General features: G+C 48.9%; 2 protein-coding genes across 4 annotated transcripts in view; both read right to left on the reverse strand.

Annotated features, from left to right (window-relative positions):
- The window catches only part of KIZ (kizuna centrosomal protein), a 37,078-nt gene extending 25,069 nt beyond the window's left edge, over nucleotides 1-12,009 (reverse strand). For 2 of the 3 annotated variants that reach the window (XM_080615512.1, XM_080615514.1), the window contains exons 1-4: nucleotides 11,814-12,009; nucleotides 7,208-7,571; nucleotides 4,644-4,887; nucleotides 423-545 (exon numbers count right to left, since the gene is read on the reverse strand). In XM_080615512.1, coding sequence (XP_080471638.1) covers nucleotides 423-545; nucleotides 4,644-4,887; nucleotides 7,208-7,571; nucleotides 11,814-11,879 — 797 coding nt within the window. In that variant the 5' untranslated portion in view covers nucleotides 11,880-12,009. The remainder of the gene's footprint in view (nucleotides 1-422; nucleotides 546-4,643; nucleotides 4,888-7,207; nucleotides 7,572-11,813) is intronic. The other variant, XM_080615513.1, reaches the window with a different exon arrangement.
- Nucleotides 12,010-14,688: 2,679 nt separating this feature from the next.
- LOC308219909 (centrosomal protein kizuna-like) lies at nucleotides 14,689-21,696 on the reverse strand. The gene is made up of 3 exons (XM_080615515.1): nucleotides 21,565-21,696; nucleotides 16,546-16,608; nucleotides 14,689-15,369 (listed from the first exon to the last, which is right to left on the reverse strand). The coding sequence occupies exons 1-3, from the start codon at nucleotides 21,681-21,683 to the stop codon at nucleotides 15,192-15,194; spliced, it is 360 nt and encodes a 119-aa protein (XP_080471641.1). The 5' UTR covers nucleotides 21,684-21,696; the 3' UTR covers nucleotides 14,689-15,191.
- Between the last annotated feature and the right edge of the window lie 4,386 nt (nucleotides 21,697-26,082).

Genomic DNA, 26,082 nt, shown 5'->3' on the forward strand with positions numbered 1-26,082 from the left:
TACTTCAGCAAAGAGGTGTGTGGAGCAAGGCTGCAGAAAGTGCTACGTTTGGGAAAGAGTATTTGTTGCAGTAATTTGCCTATGTGCCTCTAAGTGCCATATTTCAGCTCCCTGATGACAGTAAAGCGGCAGGAGGGGAGGGAGGCCTCTTAGCAACGCTTGTTTGCAGGAGCCTGGGTGCTCTCTGCACCAGCCATTTGTCACCGAAGGCCTGGCTCGAGCCTCAACAGGGTCCTGCAACTCTGCTGGGTAACGGCCTCTCACCACCCCAACAGTTACAAGCGTGTGCAGCCAACACCAAACCTACCCCAGGCCTCATGATGCACACACAGCAGCGAGCAAGAACCCAGGGAGAGGGTGAGGCATGAGGAGGCACTGCCTGCCCCCCGGCCCCACCTGCTCTGGGGGGAAGCAGCATTAACCTGAGCAGCTCCAGCGTCACCACGTGCTCGCCCTGGTACAGCGCCTGGCACCGGGGGCTCGTCCTCACCACATCTTCTATCTGCTCCAGTGCACGGGAAAGGGCTGCCAGCATCCCACGGGAGCTGCGGAGGGACAGCAAACAGGGCTTGAAGTGACCTGTGTTGGACAGGTACTTAAACGCATTCCCATCACACCAGCTGGAAAACACACCCTCATTTCAGCTTTTCAAAGCAAAGCAACAGCAGAAGCCACTCTGCTTCTTGAGCTCTATAAGGAAGGAGGGAAAGAAAGGCAAGCACATGAGCAAATAAAGCATCCAAAAAATGAGCCAAGGCCTGAGACACTGCATTGAAATCACCCCTGCGCCGAGTGGCTTAATTCCTTCACCACCATCACAACAAATCCGGTGACCACCTACAGGTATGGGGACATAGCTGGGACCTCAGAGGGGTTCTGATGAAGCTGCACCTCTATAATGATGCAAATGAGGACTTAAGACGTTGAAACAATGGAGCAGGCTAATCCTTGCACAGAGGTGTAAATGGCTATTCAGGTCCAGGCCGGCTGCCCGCTTTGTTGGGGTCTTTCCAGGCCAGGTCTCCACCAGCAATGCCCCAGCTGGGCCTGGCCTCAAGGAAGATTTGCTCTCTTTCTTCCCCACCATGTGGAAGCTGACATGTTTATACAGCTAACCCTGGGGTACACCCCTCCAGCGACAAGCTCCCTGCACCAAAACTTGGGTCATTTCAGTCTTGTTAAGCTGTACCCAAAGTTGTGTTTCGCTGGGGGGCAACAGTGAACAATGAAGTGGGGGCTGTGGCGCATTTACCCGAGTTTCCTAGACATTTAATAAGCAAAACAATGCCAGGGAGATCACATATGCAGTTAAACAGCGCTTTTTCTTTCCCCCCAGTCTCACAAACCCTGTGTTTCAGCAGCCGGCTTGTTTCCCATTGTTTTCCTCCCACTGGGTGGTCCTTCCAGGGTGCCACTCGAGAGGGATACAATAATAAAAAGGGAAGGGGAAGGAAGGGACACCAACATAAAGCAAAACAAAACGTATGACAATCTGCAGCAGGCTACGGATCAGAGGTCAGCAAACAAGAGGTCCTTCTCTTTTACAGGTTGCTTCCTGGAAACAGTCTGATTAAGCTGACAGCTTGAATTATGTGTTACATTTTGTAATGCACAATCCATCTGTGCTAAGTCCTCTTCAATGCAGCTGAAGCAGCACAGGCATAAGCTCTGCCTTTTTCCATCCCCTCAGCACAGGCCTTAAAATAGTCATCATCTTTCCCTGCACTAAGTCTCAGAGACCCTCTTCCCCCCAATACCTCCCGCTCCTTGGGTTTAAGCCCTTAAAGAAAGGGCTGGCTGCTGTAAGGATTGGTGAGAGGAGACTGAGCCTTTCCCCTCCAGCTCACACCAGCAACAAGCAGCCGAGGGCCAGAGCTATGGGGTGGCTTCATGGGGTGGGAACAGCTCAGGTGGCTCCATGGGACTGCTCCAAGCCAGGCAAAGCCCCTGCTCACAGCATTCTCCTGGGCTGAAAACAGGACAGGAAACACACAGACCAGGCTGTCGTGGGGGTCCAAGAAGGCCGGGTGAGTCTGAGGTGCACGTGGACAGCCTCGGATCAACGCAGCCACCCAGCAGTGCTCTGAAACACTGCAGTGGTTTGGCAAACACCAGTATTTTTAATAACTAAGGTGGCAGATTTGCAGCACCCTCTGGTGAACTGCAACCAAGGCCACACCTCAGGCTAAACAACCTGTCACAGCAGCATCACCTTGATTTGGTTAATAGCTCAATGATGCTATCACAATGATCCTTCTTCTAGCTGGAGAAGGCACTTTGAAACTAGGCTGAACTCACCCAGAGGTGAAATACAACCTGCAAACACTTACGGGGTGGGGGAAACCCCAAAACTTGATAAAAGAGAAAGAGAATGGTGTCTCTGCAGTGAAGCAGGAAAGGCATTTTCTCCAAAAATGCAACTTGTGACTTCCTGACAGGCAACAATGGCTTTGGTTTGCCTCTTGAGTAAGCTGCAGCCTCTAAACACAAGAGCTCTTTCCAGCTCCATCGCCTGCACTGATTTCAAACCATACACCAGAAGTGCACGAATGGCCCCAAAACAACAGGCGAGGGAACTGTGCTTCAAATGAACGCCCCAGCAGCCGCCCTGCTGCAGTGGGAGAGTTCAAGCTACAGATATTTCAGTTTCAGATGACAAATATGCAGAGGTCTGCATAATTTCAGCATATTTCTTCAGCCAGCACAGGAATTTAAGATGAAAACCCACAGGGACTGAAGGGTCATGGCAAGACCTGTGAGATTACTCACTTTGTGAAGCTGTGGCATGATGAATTCAGACCAAGAAAAGTTGCATTCCCATAGTTGGCGTAATACATGTAATTGAAATCTTTGTACTAACAACTTGGAAACTTCTCCTCAAGGTTTTTAGCTCCCGAAGTATTCTGCAGGCCTCCAGCATCCACAATGGATTTCATGGGCATCGGGAAGATGGATTTGGAAAGCCCACCTGATGATGAGCACCAGGGGAAGGCTGCTTCCCCTCCATGAGACCTTCCCTACCTGCCACCGCTGACAGCTTTTCTGTGGTTTCATTTTCAGGTAATACACATCACAATTTGTATCTTTCCTGCAGGAGCAGCTCACAGCAGCGATCCCGCTTCCACGGCCTTGAGAAACAGAGGCATTCAGCTTGGCATAATGCAGAGGAAACCTCCCCGTTCTGGTTTGTCGTGCTCTGGAGATAATGCGAGCAGCGAAACCTTTTGTGTAATGTACCTGGGCCTCGAGAGCATTGCACAGTGCTTCCATCGCCCATGGACCGCGGGAGGGAACAAAAGGTTAACCTGCCACCGCTCCAGCAGCAACTTCCCTCTCTGGTTAACAGGTGGTTACAGCAGAGACACTGGGTAAAAGCTATTTAGATGTAAATTAGATGATGTTCCCATAGCAAGCAACAGCCTGATGCAAATGGGACATGATAAAGTTACACGAGTGTATATTGATGGCTGCGAGTTTCTGCTCAACCTACTAAAATACAAACTAATATTGAAACCAGCACCTAAAACTCCTGACCAGGAGCGCAGGAAGAACAGATGCGTTCAGCTGTAAGCAACCAAAGAGGAAACAAACCAAAGCTCAACTGGCAACAGAGTGCACCTCATTCTCCAGGGGTAAAACCACCGCTTGCTTCGGTACATGGTCTCTCCGCACCACACAGCCACCACCTAACCACCCTCTATCTAGCTAACTGCTCCAGCTAGGGCTGTTCTGCACATGAACAGTGCTGGCACAAGGCAGGGAGTCCCAAAGGGAGCAGCACCTGGTGGAGGACAGCACACTCCTGCAGAAAAGGCTTCCTTCAACATTTCTGTTGTGACTGGAGGCAGGAAAATGCTGGTGAGGAGAGAGAAGGGTGTTGAGGATGCAGAAGACAAGGAAACAGAAGTGTGCTGCTGAGGGAGAGCAGGCACAAAGAAAGCAGCAGTCAGAGGTCATGAAACCGTGTGGTCAGGCAGCAGCAGGATGGCCAGAGTGAAGGGACGTGGACACGAAGCACTGCAGAAGGAACCGGTGGCAAACAGACTTTCAGAAGAACCAAGACAGGAGACAGAAGCAGGAGGGATGCTCCTGTAGCAATGCAGCAGGACAAGGTGGACACTCAGGAAAGGACAGCAGCAGTTGGCATGGGGGCTGTTTGAACACAGAGAGGGAGCAAAGCCAGCCCTTCCCTGTGACCTGAGCAAGCCCTGTGGACCAGCCCACAGTGGGTGCTGGCCCAGCAGGACAAGGATGTGCTTCCCTGTCTTACAAGGGTGCTGCAAAGCCAAAAGCCCAGCTGTGACTGACACTACAGCCAGTATGCTGGTAGTGAAGCTGCTGGCAACAAACCCCCTCCACTTTGACAGGATAACAGAGGACAAGCCATGTGTCCGCACGGCACTCTCCTCATTCCCTCTCTTATTCTCATTCTGTTTCCAAACAGAATGCTCAAGAAATTTAACCAACTGGTAATTTTAGTTCACACAAAATGTAGTTTACTATCCAGTATTATTATACATAAATATTAAGCATTATTATATATAGACACCAAATTGATAGGTAAGAAGCTGGCCCAGCCATCAGCCTCCAGGGCACAGGCTAACGAATGAGTACCAGCAGAGCGAAAACACACAAGGACATACCCGCCTGGTGCTGAGCCGACCAAGGGCAGCTCCTCCTGCTCCACGTGAGGGTTTGGTGTGTGCAGTGAGGAGTCTTCTGCAGTGTGGGCATCCCTGCCCTGCTCCCAGTCTGCCACTGGTGAGGCCAACCCCTGCGGCACGCTCAGCATCACCTCCTCGGTGCTGGTGGGGCCTGGCAGCCCAGTGCTGATGTCCCAGCTCAGCTCCTTAGGAGTCCACCAGTTACCCAGGCCTGGCTTTGGTCCTGTAAAATTAGTAACAATCATAAATTATTCCCAAAATGGTAGCAGGACCAAGGAATGCATCGTAGCATAGGGAATAAACTAATATCACTACACTGCTTGTTCACCTTTTCCACTGCACACGCGTGAGCGAGCATCCCTCTGCTCTCCCTGCACTCCGGGTTCCCTGCCCGAGCCCTGTGTCTTTCCACGCTCCTCTCGCAAGGGGGAGTCCGGGCAGGCTCCAGCCCTTTGGGTCTGCAGCTCCCAGCCGGTGGGGCACTGCTCACACACCATCACCGGCGGGAAGAGCAGGACTTCACTGAACTGACCCTGGAGAACCAGGAACAGAGACGCTGGGAAAAGCTTTTCTTGGGCGAAAAAGTGCACCTGGAGAGGCTGCTGCCATGGACATTCTTAAACCTTGCAGAAGAAACTCATGCCTGGAGGCTTTCAGACTGCACGTTATCGTTAACTGCCTTCTCTAAAAGGGTATGGGACTGAATCACGCTTTGAAGACAACAGACACACGCTACTGATCTTTCTACAGAATGCCAAAAGCTAACGGCCCAGCTACTGCTGTAACAAATTGGCATTGCTACGGGAATTCCCAGTTTTCCATAAAATTCACCATGGGTTTGAATTACCCAGCACTCAAACACCTGCTGATGCTACAGCACCCAGCAGTTCTGCTCATCTCCGCCCTGGAGTTTCACTGGAACCGAATCACTCAGGTTTATGCCAAACAGTGGCTGGTGCCAGGGTGGGCTCTCAGCCTGGTTTCTGAATTTGAGAGGCAAGTATGGGCAACAGAAATGTCACTCCTCCACCTGCTCGGAAAGGAGGACGGAGAGGAACAGGGGCGCTCCTGCAGTTTGGGGAGGGAAGAAAGGGGCCATTTTGTTTCATTAACCTGGAGGAAAACAGGGTTTGTTCCTCCCTACATGTGCTGGCACTGTGAGCGGTGCCAGGGAGCAGCAGCAGAGGCTGGGGAGCCCGGGATGGCACAGCCAAGCGTCTTCATCACCTCCTGCTGCTGCAGAGGGGAAAGACAAGCTCAGGAGAGCTGGAACAAGCCAGTCCCTCCATGCATTCCAACCTGGAGCACACTGGCCTGTATGCTTTGCAGCGGCAGGCATGGAAAGCCCCCCAGGCAGCCCAAGGGGATTAGAGTGCTGTTTGACAAAAAGCCTGGTTTGCTTTTGAACCCAACTGCACAGATTCTCTGAGGGCACAGATACAGCATCCCAGAAATTAAATGGGTATTTCTCTCCCAGACACGATGCTGGCCATCTCAGCCTTCCCCAGGGGGAGGAACCGGCAGAGCACAGGGCTGGCGTAAGCTGGACTGGTCTCCTTCAGTCCAGCAAGGACAGGCTTCCATTACAACAGAGAAGTGGCAAATGCATCAGATGAAAGAAAATGAGAGGCATATAAATTCCTTAGAGAAAGAAAAAGGAATGGAAAAACCAAACCTCAAGAAAGAGGATGCCAGAAACACCCCAAGAACAGAAAAGCATCCGGTGGGGATGCCAGCTTTCCTCTATAAAGAAACTCACAGTCATTACTGGAGAGCATCATTAGGATTGCCACCAGTTTCCATTATAAATAGCTCCATTTTAGCAACTGTTACGGGGCTTGGAGAAGTAGCTTAAATTGAAAATTGCTATGTTAACTGGCAAGGCAGCAGAGAGTATTCCTGCAAGGTCTTAGAAGAGAATAAACTGTTACTTAGCAAGAAGCCTTTGTCACTGTGACTTCAAAGACAAGCCCAGCAGCTTACTTCAGAGGAACTGACCAAGTCAGTAAAACATGAGAGAACACATTTTGCCAAGATGGGGGAAGAAAAAGGAATGAGCAGCTGGAACACGGCCTTTGAGGGCAGCACACCTCAGCCCAGAGCAAGAGCATCTCAGCTGGGAGCATCACTGCCTTTCCATCCCTGGAAAATACAGCACAAAGCAGAGAACCACCAGCAAGCAGGAGCGAATCCAGCCACAAATGGGGAAATCAACCTGGTACAGAAGGGACACACTCTTCCAGTGAAACAGGCACGCATTAAACCTCTTAACATGAGGGTCAGACTACAGACAACTGTGCACACAGCACTGAATAAGTCTTGACTTTTTAATAGTGAACGTGAGTAGGACCAGCCCCCCGCGAGCCCCTGCCTGTCCAGATGAGCAGCCTCAGAGGAAATGGAGTCAAAAGGAAGAAGAAAACAGAAAGATTGCCACTGTGCTTCAAGCCCAGCACTGGAAAGGCGAAGGACAAACCAGCAGCTGTGGGCACTGCTCTAGTTGGGTGCTGAGGAGAGGTGGACAGGAACGCATCCCGCTCTACCTGGGATGCTTCCCTGTGGCTGTTCCTCCTCAGGGGTACCTGGTTTGCTATCAGAAGCTGAAGAGATGAGCTCCTCGGAGTCTTCCTCACTGGCAGCCACGTCCCCAGGTCTCGCTGCTCCCTCCACTGATGCATCCCTCTCTAAATCAGTGCTTCTGCTCTCCAGACCAAGTCCTTCAAGTAATGGAAGGCACAAAGATGGGTCAGGCGCTGAGCAGCTCTCTGTGGGCTGAGCGGGGTTCTGCTGGGTGCCCAAACCCTCATCAGCTGAGACGGCTGATGTGTGGTCACTCATAAAGCCTGTCGCTGGGTGATGGAGTTGTCTTGGCACAGTTGTCCTGGTGCTGATTCCTGTCCATGGCATCTGAAAAACACAGGTGGGAGATGGCTTAAGGAAACAAACAGGCAGCACACTGCAAACTCACCTTCTAGAGCACGGCATGCTGGTTTCTGAAGAGAAATGTGTCACCAAATGCAAGTACTTTCTATAATGTTATTACTATACAGACACTTGGCACACATTTCTCACATCCTAGTGAGAAAACAACAGCCTGGACCTCAACTGAAGCTCTGTGAGGCAAAACAACTGGTGGCAAAAGCACACTGCACCTTCAACCTGACTATAGGGACTGAAGAACATGAAGGACTCAAACTAATCTAAATGGTAACTTGGTCTTGCAAGCAGGAAAACCTTTAAGATTAGGCTCCTGCAAAGGCTTTTCAGACCCTGACCAAAGCAGGAAGCTGCTCACCGAAGCCGTGACAATGTGCTGAAGTGATGACTCCAGAGGAAGGGCTGTGCTCTGTGTATGACTTGAGCAGGTGCTGGCAGCCTGTGGTTTAGGTACTGCAGCATCCCAAAGCTAAGGCACAACCATTAGGACCCTGTTGCAGTGACCAGGGCACAGCTGCCCCTCTGGAGCCACCCACAGCAGCAGCTCTGAGCAGCCACCTCCTGCTGCTCTTCTCGTGGTCTTCTCTAAAGGCAACGGGATGAGGAAGGGTCCCCAGAGTCTGAGACATACATCTGCCATCGCTGGCTTGTCTCTATATCCAGCTTTGCTCACAGCATGTCAACAAAGCAGATAAGAACGAGGCAAGAATCACTGCATTGTCTTCCTTCTGCTCTTCCCTGTCTGTTAAATCACACCAAAGAGAAAGAACAACTACTCAGCTAACACCACGGAGATGAAATCTCATTTTCCACGAGGCAACTTTGGCGCCAAGCAGAAACATTTTGAATGGCCCTTTCCTCCAAGAACTGTTGAACTTGCATAAAAACAGTTCCAACAGTAAAATCATTCTGCTTCAGATCCCAGTGGTTTAATACTTGCCTTTTTTCCTTTGTAAACCTACTCAATCAGAACAATTTAGAAGGAGTGGCTGCCGCCACCACTACTACTAAAAGGTCACCACCAGTTTATGCAAAGCCAAAATTAGCTACCGTAATACCATTGTTCATACTAAGCAGGGCTTACTGTTCAGCCCCAAATCACAGCAGGAGAATTTACAGTCACCTCCACACCTCTCTCCTCTCTTTCATTGCCTGACCTCTTCCTACCATACAAAGTCAGTTGCCAAGCCCAGCTTAAAGGAAACAAAGGCATCTTGTCTAGTCTGTGACCAAGTTTCATTAAAAAAGCTCAAATTCCACATAACAAGCAGCAGAACAAAAAGCCATGAAGTTATTCTAAGAAGGAGTAAAAGTTTGCTACTCAGATTAAGTTCACAGCTTATTCCACCGCCGCCGTTCTCGGGTTCCTCCTAATTACTTTTCAGGTGTTGGATTTGTTGCTTTAAAATGACTCCAGTGAGTACTTTATGGATTTAACAGCTCCTGAATGTAGTGTTCCAAAACAAATGCAATTCAGATAGGTACAAGTGCTTTGCAGAGCCACAGCAGACACATCTCTAACAAGCTCCTCTTTGATTGCTGAGAAAAATCATCTCTTTACTGCCTCTGCATTCTCAAAGCAGAAGTGTGGCAGATGATGCTGGTTCAGGTACTGCTTTTAGCACCCAAAACAACAGTAAAAGTGTGTAGACTTGCCTAAAATAGTCAACAAAACAACTGAACTTCATGTCACTCGAGCCAGGAATTGAACACAGTCTCTGCACAAAGCACACTTACAGTCCTCTCTTTGGTGGTGGAGAACCGGCTCCCTGCTTCTCCCTCCCGTCACAAATATGATCTTCTTTATTATCAAAGTGGTTTTGAAGAGAACAAAGATAAGAAGAAAAGTCCCTTCCATTAGGGCTTGCACCGCCACCCTCGGGCATCTATCGGAGGTGCTGGTGCCCCACGTCCAACAGTGAGGCTCTGCTGAGGTGCACAAGTCCAAAATGTGCAGAAGACCTCAAGGAAATGCTCTGAAGATGAAGATGTCAGACTCCATGGCCCAAAGGTTTCCAAAGCCCACGTGACACAGCTCTGCAGCTGAAGAGGACCTCTGCTGCACAGGGCATCTCCTCCAACCTGCAGCCCTGGATTGCTGTCACACTTGGCTTCAGAAGACCAGTGCTCGAGCCCTCTCCATGGAGAATCATGGTTTTCCAGACAAACACTGTTTGGATAGATGAATTCTGACCATAAAATTTGGGAGTCCTAAAGGCTGCACATCCCTTCCATCTGCTCATGGAAGTAGTGGATATTCACACTGGTGGTTTCGGACCACTGGGACACTGACCATCTCTGGAAGGATGCTTCTGTGGTTGCCCTCCTTAGTCTCCAAGGCACATCACTGACCAGGTTATCACACAGTCACTGCCATCCTGACCAGCCTGAAGGAAACCACTGCAGGTAAATTAAAACCAGTTCCAAGCTGTGATGATTTGCATCCTGGGTACACCACCAGCAGCATGTGCTGACTCACTGCCATGACACTGAGGACACTTGTGTTTTGGACATCATAAGCCGATTTTAAGTGGGGGGAAGGTGGTGGGAAGTGGGCACAACCAGTCTGACAAAAAAGGAATTAGATCTGAGACACAACCCATAGACAAGGCAGAAGGATGCACAATTCAGTTGCAGCTACCTTCGTATTTAAGGAGGGAGATGAGAAGGAGAAAGGAGGGGGCAGGGGATGAAAGAGTCCACAGTCACATTGTTAATTCAACTAACTAATTAAATCAAGCAAATAGCTCAACATAAAGTGACAAATTTGGGTATGCATCGAGTTCTTACACTGCCCACAATCCATCAACAGTTGTTAAACATCCAAGTTCCATGGCGAGCCTTTGATGTTCCAGTATCTGTGCAAAGTTTTCCATAGGTCAGAAATCACATCTCCTTCACTGACAGCTTTTAATTGAGGAATCCAGCATTCAATAACAAACTCACCTTTTCACACACATCTGAATTAAACCCATGATTCAGAGGCTGCTGGAGGCTGCTTCTATAGGTCAAGGTTGCTCGGGTTCATTGCTTTGTATATTGCAGTTTAAAGAAGGCTCTAAATTCAAGGTTTTTAACTTTTTAATCTACAGGGAAAACTTCCTATAAACTCAGATTAACGACTGCTAATGCACTGAAGAAAGGGAACCAAAAACCTGCCTCCTACTATAAAAACAAAATAGTGTGGCCTCTGTTTCTTTTCTGATAAGAGTCTTAAATACCAAACATTTAACTGCATAATAACATTTACTGGCAGCCAGGCAGCCTGCTTAGCAGATACATAAAGCAGGTAAAAGGAGAAAAAGTTAATTTCTTGGCTGAATGATTCCATCGGTAGCTATAGGGCAAACTAGAAAGTCTTTTGGTAAAGTAGCAGTTGATTCTTCTATCAATCTGCAGCACACATACTCTTCCAAGGAATGCATTAAATATGAAAATCATATCCTGTTATCATCTGTTCCCAGCTTTCAGCCCAGTAAGCTTTTCTTAATGAATGCTGTAGCCTAAGGGACAAGCACGCTGTTGGCTTTGCTGAATAATGGAGTGATGCTGCCGCTTTTGCTTATTCCAATATCGACTGGCTGAGGGGGTTTCACACATAGTCACAAGTGACTACTCTTGCCAGCATGCTCCAAGTTATTACAAGATGTTTTTAGACATTTCATCTAAAAGAGCTTTACTGCTTTTAGTGAAGAAAACAGCTATGGTCTTGAACTGTATCATTTATATGGAGATAGGAGGAGGGATTAGAAGCCTGCATTACTGCAGATATACAGTGGAATACATTTAAGTATTCCTTGTCAGTTTTTTTGTCTGTTCCTCAGATAGGCAATCTCCTTCTGCTGCTTCTGAGGAAAGGTCAAAACGCACAAAATTAGAAAGACACCCTGTGAATCGACTGCTGCGTTTTTAACCATCATTCATTAAGAATATTCCCTCCTCAGTCAAGACCGTTTCTCCCACTGTTGGGCACAAAACCCAACAGGAAGATGGATACAAGCACTTAGAGCTCCCCTCTCTCTAATTCCAGTTCTCTGGTTGAAATAACTTGCACTTTTTCCCCAGGTTATTCTGCTTCACCCGGGCGCTAACAATGTTCCACACTACACACGCTGCAGCACAACTGCCCAGCAAAGCCTGCAGAGCCGCGCCTGCTCCTCGCGCGGCAGCACATCAGTGTCACAAAACACATTACCCCCTCCTTCCCATTACCTGCTCCATACAGTCCCATTCCTCGTCACCTCCTGCTGCCAAGTCACCCCCTCCAAGCGATAACATGCGTTTAATTTCTCTTCTGTGCGATGCCTAAATGGGAACAAATCCACTACATAAAATTGAAGGCCAAAAACAAAAATCCCAAAGCACCACAAATCAAAATGTTACTTTGCAAACTGTGCTTCAAAATGCAGTGTCCTGGCAGCGGTTTTCACTTGGGCTATGTTTAAGAAGCCAGAAATCCCATTTTCTCCTCCTTTTCCTGCTCCACGGTACAACTGATGTTGCCTGCACACAATCTTCTGCAGGTTTTTAACACACATTTATTCATCCACGTAATTTAGAATCCTACAAAATAGGAATAACTTGTTGACTCCAATTTATTTCATCCCAACAAGCATCTGCAATGCCAGATTATTCCTGCTGTATCCAGACAATGACTCTGCTGCCTCGGGATGAAGGGAGCTTTCAAATTTGGTTTTGTTTTACATACATTAGCTTACAACTCACTGACGGAAAAATATATGGCAGATGTTAGAGAACAACCCAGCACGAGAGGCAACTTGCCGTGGTGTTGTACAACCAACCACACACACCCTTCTCACCTCCACTTCACTGTTTAATTGACCAGATGTAACGTGCTCATTGTGGGACTACTGCTTAAAAGCCAAGCACAGGCAGCACCTATAATTAATCCTGTTTGTTAGTAATTCTAAAGCCCAATAACAAGTTACATCAGCCCTCAATAAAAGCACTTCAGGACCTATTCTGTGCCAGGTAATATGCATGAAAATATGGCTTGGAAACAATTAACTTCACCAGCCCTGCTCTCCACTTCAGTGGCACGTTCAGCGACTCCGCTATTGCCCAGGTAACAGAAACTGCTCCAAAAACTGTAAACACGAGTTCAGGGAACAGAACCTAACCACACCATAAAGATGCTCAGAACAAACTCCCACGTAACTGCTGGACTGTCCCTGAATGCTGACGTGAATTTACTTGTACTCACACAAGTGACCGAACGAATCGCAGACACAAACACAGGGGGGAAAAGGTGGGTATTTCAGAAACAAAAGAAGTTCTGTCAGCTACAGCCACATAATGAGAAGTGCACAGCTATGAAAGCACTATTAAAGGGCATTCTCCCTCGAGGAAAAGAGAACACAGTGATAATTTCCTTCTGTGTACTTCCAGAATGGATTCAACGATTACAAGCTCCATAATTTTCATGCAATCCATGACAAGTGGCTCTTCAGAACGGTGACACAGAGGCTACGTAACCTCCGCTTTGTGAACAGCTCAGAATGAGGAGTCTAACCTGGCAAAAATAAAATGGATGGCACAGGAGCATCAAAATGGAAGCAGTGAATGGAACCCCGCACCCAGATCAACCCATGGCACAACCACAGCTCAGCCGGTACATTACAACCTACCACTACTCAAACTGGGGTGCGTTAGGGCTGCTGAGGAAAAAAATCATCCATAGAAACAACAGAGTAAACCTGCATCAAAGCACCCCCATCCTGCTCGGCTTTGAGGGAAAACAGAAAAGAAAAGGGGGGAAACCACACAGTCCTCCAGGGACCGTCTCTCATCTACTGGTAACCAAGGAAAAGGGGCTCTGTGAGCATCACCAGATGCACTAGGCTTAAGAGAATCAGCAGGCACTGCTGGGCTCTAGCTGTGCCAGGCATTTGTTAACGTGGGTGTGCAGCCACAGGGTGCTCACCAGGCTACTGGTTTGTCAGCATGGAAATGAACTGCTGCCCCAAGAGATCTGCTTCTTTCCCAGGGATTCCCGACTTTCAAAGGCAGGGGATGAGCCGACAACCCCCACTGAAGTCAAGGGCAGCACCTTCCACATGAGAGACGTCCCTGCAAACCTACCAGCATTTCAGAAGGAGCCTTAGTTGACAACTGACATCAAACCCCCAAAGTTTGGGGTGGGTTTGTTTTAACCACAGTACAAATTGTATGAGGCTCGTTGTCACATTATAGTGATGTGACAAACAGCTTCTGAGGATTCAAAAGGGACCAAACGCTGCATTAACACCCTTAGTTAAAAGCACTGATGCTTTTTACAGAGGACCAAGGCTCACACCTCAGGTTGTACATTTAGCTACTGAAAGAAAGGAACTTTTCTAACATAAGAACTGCACACGAAGGGTTTCTTGCCCTTTACCGTGATGCAGTTAGTGAAAGGCAAACCAGAGCACAGGAAAAGCACACCACATAAAATAAAGCACTTTGTTGCTTCTACATCCCTACTCAGACTAAGCTTCAGTAACACTTCCTGGTGTGGGATTTCCAGAGCATATTAAGAGCAAAGCTTCAAAAACTACTATAAAGAAAGGTTTGCTTGTTTGATTTCTAACTTCTGCATCACTTCACACTTTTTCCCCTTTTGATCCCCTTGGTTTTACATTGCAGCCCAATTCGTTTCTCCTCTTAGACACATCCTTCTAAGAAGATCACAGTCTAAGTTTTACCATTTCAGATCAAGCTGTGCATGTCCCTGAACAGAAGAGAGGGAGAACAGCTCACCCTGAGAACCCTGCTCCCATCCTAATTCAAACAGCATTCCAGAGAAACAAAACCCAATCCCAGCTGAGTTCTAGACAGCCACACAAAGTAGGGGCTGTGTCAGTACCACATCACAGGGGCCTAAAATCCCACAGCTGATTTGTTTCCTTCCCTCCTCTCTTCTGGCAAGTTAGAACAAGGGAATGGCCAAGGGGCAGACACAGCCCCTGCTGAACTCTTCTGAAGCTGCTGCTGCTCCTCACTGCAGGTGTAAGCACATTTCCCTCCCAGATCTTACCTCCCAAAAAACTCCACGTATTAGTGGCATCAGTGATAAGCAGGGCCAGGGCTAACTATGGATACTCAGGGTATTCACACCAACTACATTAGAAATATGTCCTGAAACAACTGCCATGAAATGTATTTGATATTTGTGAGTAATAAACGCTTTACTGCAGTTAAGCTTACAGTTAATAACAAAGCCTTTACAAAACTATTATAACTCAAGACTTTTTGTCCTAACCTAGACAACGCTGATTTATTATCACTAAGGCTCCAAACACATAAGGCATACAAACAATCTTTCTGATTTCTGTTCTCCCTTGCTTCCAAAGAGGCTCACTCAGAACACTGCACAGAGCTCTGTGAAGCATTGCTGACGAGCTCTGCAGCTACAGCAGGCTCTGCAGCAGCACACACCAGCAGTTTGGGCTCATTTCAAATCCCCAGCATTACCCCTTTAAGCACTCCAGAACAAACAATGAGGTATCACTAACATCTGCAGTCTTGATGGGTATAATGCTCAGACAAAACCTATTTAGCCACCCTGTACCAGCAGTAAACACTAACACATTAGGTCTTATAGAAAGTTACTTCCATCTTCTGAGTCATCTCCAAGCTTGAAGCTTTCATTCGAGCCTCAAACTGGTCAAACTCCTCCAGCAGGGTCTGGTTCCGCAGACGAGCTCCTTCCTGGCGCTTGTGTACTTCTTTCAAGTAGTTTTTCAGCTTCACGTATTTGAGTTTCATTCTACAGAGGAAAAAGAAACTGTACTTGAGTATGAAAATAACCCAAAGACAGCTATTACAGCCCCTTTTCCTCAGACACATATGGCCTGACTCTTCTGTAGGAGCTGCTCGCCATAAAGCAAGACACAATTTTCTGCACAACCATCCAAAGCCTCATACAACTGACAGGATGTCTGCTACGTAACTTCAGCTTTGAACAGGGAGCTTGGTGCTCAAACGGGTAAAGTATATTCATAAACTCTTGCAAATTTGTTTTAAATGGATTACGGTTTAGTCACTTATTTCATTAAATCAAAATGAAAATTGCATTTAGAAGAATGTGCTCTGGAAGCCCAACTGTAACATCAGGGCTAAGTTTACGCAACTGCTTTAAGCTGAACTAAATCCACACTGCCACCAAAGGGATCTTTCACTCCCAGCTTTTCTTTCTTGTGCCAATGCTATCTGCCGTGCAGCCAGGTCAGGCCAGAAGTCACCCAGCTGAAAATCCATCTAAACCAGCTCTCACCCACCCAAAACACACATCCACTTCCAGGCAGACCTACTTCCTTACCTGACTGCAGGGCAGCCACACAAGCGGCCTGGCCAGTACTGCACCTAGCCCTCAGTCCCAGGTGGAAAAGTTGCCTCAAGAACTTTACAAAACCCATTTGAGGAGAGGAATGGAACAGTGGCTGAGGCACTTCCCAGCCCTCTTTTGTTGCTGTGTGTTTTCGTTTGTGGTTTATATCCCCCTTGGTTTATAGTTTAGGATTTGGTGGGGTTTGGTACAGACTGTATATACAATTTACATTAACAGATAATGCAGAAAATCCAAGGAGCAGGACCAGACCCTAGACTATCCTCTAGGATTTCCTGAGGCTTTCAGGCCATAGGATCCCAGGACTCTGTAGCACAAACTATGCTACAGTGATTCTATAAAACTTGCACAAAACCAATTTCTTGTTGGTTACTACCAATATAGTCATATTTTAGCATTAATAGAATAAGGCAGTTCTGTTATTGCTGAAGTTATTTCATTAATAACTTAGAGACAAGAATCTTCCATTATACTTAACATATGAATTTAAGTTCGTTATAAAACAACCCTTCAAGACAACAACATTCTGAAAGCATTCCATGATACCCAAGTTTTTCTAAGTAAAATAGCCTATAAGAAGCTTTTGAATAGGCTTACAGGCATGCATCCGACCTCCTGTATTCTAGCAGGTTTCTTTGTAATTCCATTCTTTCGGCTTCACTGGAAGAAAACAAACAATATACAGTAAGAGAAAACTCTTTCACAACTTAAATTTGACAAAAGCAAGAAACAAAGCACTGTACAGAGCACGACACCTCCCAGAACACCTCATGGGAAGGCATCAACACATTAAAATAGGGTTCCAAGAAGTCCCAGCTCCTTCCCAGCTTACAGACCCAATGTGCTACCCAAGTGCTATCTAACAATTTGCACTTAAAATCAAGCACCCATTTCATATCTGTGCATTAAAGCCAAGTACATCTACTAGCACAACCTGCCAGAACTTACAGGAGGGGAACAGGCAGAAGTAACCACCAATAGTATCTATGGTTGAGAAAATACCATGTGCCATCTGTATCTGCCCAAAGCAACACAAGGTTATAGGCCCGTGGCTCAAGAACAAACTCCACAGGCTTCCATAGACAATCTATTTCAAAGAGCATCTATTGTGAGGAAGAGGAGTAAAGCTGACACTAGTCAGTAATTACAAACTGCACCTGAGGATGAGCAACCACACCATGAGTGGGTTTTACTTTAATGTGGTTTTAATTTCATGTTTCTACATTAAAACAACTTAATTGCTAAGACAGAAGCTTCCAGAAGATTGACATTACAAAGCCTGCAGCAACCAAAGCAGTGCCCCAAGCTGCTAATCGAAACATAAGATCAAATTCTTATTAGCCTAAGGACCTGCACACTCTGAGCCATGCATCATCCCAGCCACACACATCCACCTCCTCCCGGCTGCCTGGCACAGAGGGAAGCAGGGGAAAGAGACCCTTTCTGCTGCTTACTCCGAGATCAAGGCATCCATTTTAGCCATCTGATCCTGCCACTGGCTGAAACAAGATTAGGGTTTCGTGTCATGTATGCAATTTAAAAGCCACGCTTCATCTGGGATCTCATCCTTTCAATTTCCTTTTACATGACAGACAGCCAAGTAAAAGCAGATTTCAAGATCTTGTTTTTACACTTCTAGAAGTAATTTTCCTGACCCTGAAGAACACCGATATCCTGACGGACACAAAGGCCCATGGACATGAACAGCCATTGGCTCCAGTCCTGTTTCTCATTCTCCGATACCAGGAGTAGCACATCCCATCCTTCAGCTCCTGGAAGTTTCCCTTCTGCCAGTGTGGGCTTTCAGCATCCCATTCACTAGGCTGTTACAGCTATTTAGACAGCACATGAACATGCAAGCAAGGTCTTCTCAAGGCAAAGCAATACAAAACTAACACCAGATAAAAGCCTCTCAGCACCGTCGTTACAGATGCCTGGAATGGTGAGTGCACAGCTCGTGGTGTTCTGCAGCACAGCTCTGCCCCAGCACTGCAGCAGAGGTAATCAAGACTTGGCTTGTGGATTTGCTTGCCCAGGTCCTGGCAAGGTTCTGTGTGTCAGGGACTGAAGAGAAGCTTGAAGCAGAAGAGGGATCGCTCCAGGCACTCTGCTGCATCACATCCTTTTTTACATGAGGAATCCCCAAAGCTCTCTGCCCCACTATGTCAGTTCTTCACAAATTCGCACTAAAACCCCACAAACAGTCACTCATTGACCTTTTTTCTTAGATGAGCACAAAAAACACACCTCCGAAGGTTTTAAGGATCCAGGTGGCCCATTTTCAAACAGCCCCGAATCTCCAGTCTACAGAGAAAGAGCATTAGGTTGGGATTTGAGAGCAGAATTCACCTCCTTGCTCAGCCACAAGCTCTCTCTAATCTGTGGCATTCCACCAGGCATCGATCTGCAGCAATATTTGATCCCTCACCTCCCATTTACACCAGCAGGGCAAAGATGCCTCAGTATTTCTCAAGATACCAGGCCTTCATCTCTTTGTGCTTCAGTCCTGCATCCATAATGCAGGAATAACGGTACTCCTGTCACGATACCCTGTTGAGATAAGTGCACAGAAAATTGTGCAGCACTTGGGCACAATGCAATCCTCCCAGAGCAGTAAGGAACACTCTCTTCATGGTTGTTTTAATCCACCAATCTGACATTAAATCAACTGTTGAGCACTGAGCTGCATCCACCAGAACCTGCTCAAGACACTGGGCCTCTGGGTTAGAAGGAGCCGGTTTAGCACCTTCATTTACATGCATAGAATCATAGAATAGTTAGGGTTGGAAAGGACCTTAAGATCATCCAGTTCCAACCCCCCTGCCATGGGCAGGGACACCTCACACTAAACTATGCCACCCATTTACATACGACTGACCCCAGCAGGTATGTCTGAAGCTAATAATCCTCCCTGGTTTACATCCTCCGTCCAGAACTTCTCAGTATTTGTACAGTTTACAGCAAATCACCCTTAGTCCGAAGCATCTGGCCCCCCTGTCTGAAAAGCAAAGCTGATGGCAAAGTTAGTTACAGTGTTAAGCACAGCACTTAGCTGTGTAATTCATTTACTCCATCACCCACACACTCAAACCCTGTCTTTCTCACCGGCAATCACCAAAGATTAAGTGCTGAGTAACCACAACACGGTCAGGACTGTATAAAACACAAGGTAAACTGTCCACCACATTTCCCTTATTATCTCTGACACCTCAAACCTAATCCTTGATCATTCTACACACAACAGACACCCCTGACCTGCACAGAGACCTATGCACGCAGTAACTCTGCATTTAGATTGGATAAAGGATGAGTATTGAAAAATAAAACTGACCAATGGAGTCTAATAAGTGCAAAAACCCCATAGCTGTACCTTAAATCACAAGCTTCAAGGCAGCCCATGCTGACTATCAGAAGCTTGTATCGGGTGGCTAATTTCTCAAGCACTTCAGAACTAAGATACTTAGTTCTTAACAACTAAGAAGAAGAAAAGAGATTTTAAGAAGAGACGTATGAGAAGAGGTGGAAAAGCAATCCTCATGAGGACTCCCTTCAAGTTCACCAACAGCCAAGCAGCAGCTTCCCCATCACATTCAACCTCTTGTTCAAGCACAACTGTGAACAGAAGCAGGATGCAGTCCGGGGTGGAACAGCTACTGAGTACTCCAGGTCTTGGAACAGGAGACTTGGAGTCAGATCAGTGCAGAAGCAGAAGGTGAAACGCTGCAGTGATTTAACTAAAGATTTCATATTTCACACTTTAAAAAGTTGTTTAGATAAAAGGTGTCACTTCTGCAGAGGCAACTGCCTCTGCAGCACCATCCCAAAGGCGACAGCAGCATACAGCTGGTGTCTGGCATCAAAAAGACTCCTGTTTGTCAGCACCACCAAGTACAAATAACTCCCCAATCTTTCGGTGCAACAGAATTGGGCAGAGGAGCTGACATCGAAGTGTGTTACGTGCCCAGGGGTTTCAGAGGAGCTGAAGAAGGGCAGCCCGTTTGCGCAGTGCCAGCGCAGCCCTAGCTCAGACAACAGAGAAGCTACAAAAGAGGTGACCAAACCTCACACAGAGCAAGCTCTTGGGAGCACAAGACACCTCTACTCCTAACACGAGTGATATCTGCACACAAAGACACACCTTAAAGCAGCTCGTGATCTAGAACAGGCAGATTTTAACTTCCCCTCTCCATTTTCTAATGCCACAATTTAGATAAAGTATCTTCCCTATCAAGGGACACAACTTTCCATGCAATTCCTATACAATAAAAGACACTTTAGATAGCCTTGTCCTGTCTTTTAAACAGCAAGTTATACCAGTTTGCCCATGGTATTCCAGACCAGAACAGGGTACCAGTGAAGATACACACAGCAGCTTGGCAGGAGCACTGATCTACACACACAGTTCTCTTCTTGTAGCCACAGCATTGTTATTTCTGCTAACACTGCACACCTGAGACCCAGAAACCAAAGTGTTTTGTGTTGGACAGAACACCAGCACTGCTTAAACAACCAGCTCCCTAACAGCAGTGACCTTGAGAGGCTCCCTCTGGGCAGGAACAAAGTGCTGACTGACCCCAACTACTGCGGTTACTACAGCGAGTAACAGGCCAGGAGCATCGCTAATGGTGTGCAGCTCCTGAGGAGCCACTAGTAACTGAGCTCCCCCAGGCCACGGCCCCTTTGCACCCACTGGCTTCTTCCCTGAAGCCACAGCCCCCAAAGCACCCGTAAATGGAAACACCCAAAATAACAGCTGTTAAGGATTGAAAAGCCACCTATAAGGGAAGCATCTGTGCACACCCGTTCACCTGGCCCACACTAAGACACCGGCACTGATGTTATTTGCCTGTTTGGTTAAAGTAACAAGTGATGTTGTGATTACTGCCAGGAGTGCTCTGGGAGCACACCAGCCCGGCAATGAGAGGTCTGCAGCACATTCATGGCCTCACAGAATCAGCCAGGTTGGAAAAGCCCTTTAAGCTCACCCAGTCCAACCCTTACCCCAGCCCTGCCAAGGCCACCACTAACCCATGGCACCGAGGCCTCGTCTCCACGGGGTGTGAACCCTTGCAGGGACGGTGCCTGCAGCCCTGCCCTGGGCAGCCTGTTCCAATGCCTGAGCACCCTTTGGGGCAGGAATTGTTCCTCAGCTCCATCTAAACCTCCCCCAGCACACCAGCACAGCACTCAGCCCCCGGACCAGCAGAGAACACAGCGGCCAGGCGCTATGGACGCCTTGGCTGTCCCTGTTCCCAACACCAACCAGAGCAAGGACGGTGCTGAAGCAGCAGAGCGCACACACGAGCCCTGCCCGCGTCACCGGGGGGGATCGGGGCAGCCCCGTCCGGTAACAGCCCACGAGCACCCGTGAACCCCATTTCCCTCCTCCCGCAGGATCAGCGGTACCCGGACCCCCCCTGCACCCCGGGAGGGTCCGGACAGCAGCGCGTCCCCTCGGGAGGGGCACAGGGAGGCTTGGCGGAGCCCGCGGTGCCGCCCGCCCCTTACGGCCCTCCCCCGGAGCGGCGGGCGAGGCCCACCGGAGGCTCTGTAGCCTGGAGGGCGGCGCGGGCCGCTGCCGGGGCCCGGCCAACCCAAGGCCGCTCGGAGCCTCACCTGCGGAAGAGGCGCTGCAGGAGGGAGCCGGGCTCCGGGCTGCGGGGGCAGCCGGGCAGAGGGGAGCCAGGCTCCGGGCTGTGGGAACCCCCACCACAAACAGCGCCGGCACCGCTCATTCCGCGCTGTTTACGGCGATGCCAGAGTGACCGCTCCCGCCGTGCACCGCGGCCGGCCCGCCCCGGAAGCCCCGCCCCGCGTTGCTATGGGCAGCGGCCGACTCCCGCCGCGGCCTGCCCAGCGGCCCGGCGAGGAAGGGGCGGCGCGGGGCCAGCCTCTGGGCACTGCGGGGTGAGAGCGACACCGGGGCAACCCCGGCCAGTAGGGGGGGGGGAGATGGGGCCACCTCAGAGGCCTCCCCGGTAAGCCTGGGGACTGCCAACTTTACAGCTCTTGTTCCCGAATTCTTACTGCATCTGTCAATATAATGGTTTTAAATGCGTTCATTTCGGTGTCACTGCAGTTATAATGGCTGTGGTGCCCTGCCTGCAGGCTGGTGTTGAGAACAGAGCCCAGCCTGCCCAGAGCCGGGTGAGGCAATGGGTGATCTCCGTGCCATGGAAAAAGGGGAAACCGGGGCTTTGAGAGGCGCTGGGACATCAGTTCCCATGAGAACAGGGAGCTGCTGGGCAGTTACAGTGACAGGGACCCCCTGCAACGGCTGCTTTTACCGAGCTAAAAACCGGTTCAAAACCGAACCACAAAATGCAAGCGGCCTCTTTCCATTGCACAGAAATCAAACATCCCAATGAGATCCCGATCCCTGCTCCCCTGAGCTCCCACTTCTCCAGCGAGCAGAGCTCATCTGTGTCCTCTCACCAGGAGCCGCGGGAAGGAGCCACACTGCCGGGTCGGCCCTGGCCAGCCCCGTGTTCATTCTCCTGCTGGTAAAGGAAACAGGAAATAAAAGCGCTTTTGTTTCATTTCCAGGTAAAAAACTTGGATCCCTTTGAGAGGAAATTGCCAAATCAGTGAGCAAATTCCAGCACCCCAAAAGAGCACCCTTAAATACCACCAGTGGTTGAATTTGAGCAGAAGAGACACCACATCAACAGGCAGAATTGCACATAGATGGGAAATGCATAAACATGATTAGAGCAGCAATCAGTGCACAATTAGTACAGGATCATCATAATTACTCTTCATTAGAACTTCTGTGTGACAACAGTGTCAGCTGTGGTTGGGAGGGAGCAGCGGGGGCTCTGGAGCTTCCAGGCTACCGTGGGCCGGGCTCCTCACATCGGGATCCATCCCTGTTCCAGTGGTTTTCAACACCGTCAGACTGAAATAAACCAAATTTACATCATGGAACCCCAGCCTGGTTTGGGTTGAAGGGACCTTAAAGCTCCTCCAGCTCCAACCCCTGCCACAGGCAGGGACCCCTTCCACTGGAGCAGCTTGCTCCAAGCCCCTGTGTCCAACCTGGCCTTGAGCACTGCCAGGGATGGGGCAGCCACAGCTTCTCTGGGCACCCTGGGCCAGCGCCTCAGCACCCTCACAGGGAAGAGCTTCTGCCTAAGAGCTCAGCTCAGTCTCCCCTGTTCTGGCAGGTTCAAGCCATTCCCCTTGGCCTGTCCCTACAGGCCCTTGTCCCAAGCCCCTCTCCAGGTTTCCTGCAGCCCCTTTAGGCACTGGAGCTGCTCTCAGGTCTCCCCTTCAGGAGCCTTCTCCAGGCTGAACCAGCCCAGCTCTAAGCTGATATAGCTGTACTTCACAGACCCCAGATTAGCTTCTGTCACTTGATTAACCATAGCTGCTGCCCAGCTTAGCCTGCATGCATCCACCATGAATAAATAGCTCAATGAGGTTTGGGAGGCTCCAGCTCACAGGAGAGCTTCCCTACTCCAAGGAAAGACTTTGCTGATCCAGGAGCCTTTTATTGTCAAGTTCACATAAACTCTCTCCTAATTAAAGACACACTGTGTGTTCTCACCCTTGTGTTCACTAAAAGTGAGGCCGTGCTGCAGAGACCTCTATTGCATCACGAGGCCACATCTTCACAAGAACCAGCAGGTGAAACCTGGGTCTGAGCTTGCTGAAATTCCTAAAGTTGGGCATTTTTTCTCCAGATCCTGACTTTGCAAGCCAGGACCACCACAGCTTTGGCATCTCAGCTGCAGATTCCCCAGACCTGCTCAAGAGTTACTTGTAGGACTGGGGCTTCTCTGGAGCCTTTGTATCAGAGTGATGCTCCTGCTCAGCCATGGGGACAGATAAAGGGAAATAAAAAGGTTTTCCTGGTTGCTTCATAGTTACATTACTTTTATTTCCCCCCCACGGTCACTCGTACCAACTCTTATTGGGAATATCTACGTCAAAACAACCACTCACTCCTTTGACACGGGTGAGACACAAACCTGTTATTTCAGGATGCTCAGTATGATTTCAGGTGAGCCATGAGAGCTGCTCTGTCGGGCTGACACGTATTTCAGATGCATTGCTGACTGTCAGAGCACAAAACTGCCAAAAGCTGCATGGCTCTGACCAAGAAAACACTTCCCTACGCTAGAAATCTGTTACTTTTCAAAGCAGGCAAAGAATCTGGCTCTCCACAGCTGGCACTGGTGACACGCCAGGTTTGGGTCTGGAAAGTTAAACCTCAGGTGCTTGCTGAGATAATACAAAACTATCCCATCTGGAATGACAAATTGTATTTATGCACTGGAAAATCTGATTCCTGAACTCTGATTTCCAGCTTTCAGCTGAAAGGGCTCAACCTCCACCCTCCAGCCACAGAACCATTCTGTTTATGCCTCCCGGGCTGTCCTGTCCCTGGCAGTTGTTGGATTTTCCCTATGGACCATGGTGGAATGGATGTGAGGGGCCGGGGTCTCACCAGTAACCTCATGACTGGCATCCTGACAACAGCTTCTCCCAGCCCTGAGAGCTGAGGAGGAGAAGGAGGTGGAGGAGCAGTGCTGGGTTTGTGCTCTCCCGTCAGCAGTTGATGCCTCTTTCAGAAGGTTTTAATTTCACTTTAATGTAATCTGATAGAAGCTGTAAAACTGCCAAAGAAATCTGCCTCCTTCTGCCTTATAAAGGCACTTCAAAATGATGGGGTTTCCCCCAGTAGTTGCCAAACTAAAGCGTCCCCTGATTCAAACGCAGGGGTTGATGTGCAATCATCTTAGCAGCTTTATACACTCTCTAATTCAGGGAAACCATGTGTGCTTTCAGCAGCCTGCTTTCCTCTGGAGACACTACATCATCCATGGAGGTGCAGAACTGGCCTCACTCTGGCTCCAGGGCACTCACCTGCAGGAGAACAGGGGGATGAGAGAGAAGAAAGTGAAGAGGAAATGATCTTTGTAGGGTGAAAAAGGGGCTGAGGGACGGGTGCCTCCAGAGCCCGCCTGCCTCGCTCCATGTCACCATGTCACCCTGTGTGCCCACGCTCCAGGATGTGGCCCGGCTGCAGCTCCATGGTGGTTTGCAGGCACCTTCCTTCCTGTGAGCGCCCAGCGGGTTCTGTGGTGCTGGGAAGGAGCTGGTCAGTGTCCCAAGGCATGGCTGCACATAGGAGACTGGAGGAACACACCTGCACTGCTGCATTTCAGCTGCTGGGATATTTTTGTGCTGTAGGGCTCTGCCCCAAGATCCCTGCTGCAGTTTGCCTGCCCTGCCCTCTTGTCTGGTCTGTGCTTTTACTTCCCAGCTGCTACAGATGATCTGGGTATATCAGCTTTGGCCTCCCCCTCTCCCCTGTAGCCAGCCCTTGGCATCTATCAGAGCTCACTGCCATGGGGTCCAGGGGTTTTCCTGGGTGATGGATCCTTCCGCAGCATGTACCCACTGCAGACTGACTGCCACAGCCCTGGATCCAATCCTATGGGATGGAGAGGGTGCTCCTTGGGCTTGGCAAGACGGGAAGCTCTTTATATGAGGCAGAAATTGTTTATGTCCTCTCGCAGGGTGTCTTGGGACAAAGCCTCCCCCCCTCACACTGCTGCTGGGTGATGATGATGTTTCAATGATGAGCTGTTACAGATCGAGGGCCCTCTGATTTCCCCCTAACTAGGTTTCACTTAACTGAGAAACACAAACGCTGCTTGAGAAGGTCTGGGTTAGGATAAACCAAATCACGACTTCAAAAGCATCGAAGAGAATTCCCGGATGGAAACCCAGAGGGGCGAGTGGCTGCAAGCGCCGATGCCTGCAGCAGGCACATGGCTGAGATACGGAGAGAGCCTCAATGTTTCCCTGCCACCAGTTTGCTGCCAGACACAGGAGGCGCTGGTGAGTGGTGGTTTCTTGGGAAAAGGATTTGCCTGGGATGCACCAGAAGAGGTTTTCCCTCTCTGCATTCGTGACTTCGGGCAGTGACCATGCACTCAGTTTGCCCACGCGTCAGGACAGGACTGAATACATTGTGTGTTCCCCAATTAGATTCCTGATGGCTGTGTAAAAGACGTACCAAAGAATTTCCATAATGCCCATACAAGTCTTCCTGTTCATGACTCAAGTCCCGAATGAAGAGCACTAATAATACATTAGTAATCAAAGAGCAAATAACAGAAG

Source organism: Psittacula echo (genome assembly GCF_963264785.1).
Source record: "Psittacula echo genome assembly, chromosome: 4".
NCBI classification, from domain to species: domain Eukaryota; kingdom Metazoa; phylum Chordata; class Aves; order Psittaciformes; family Psittacidae; genus Psittacula; species Psittacula echo.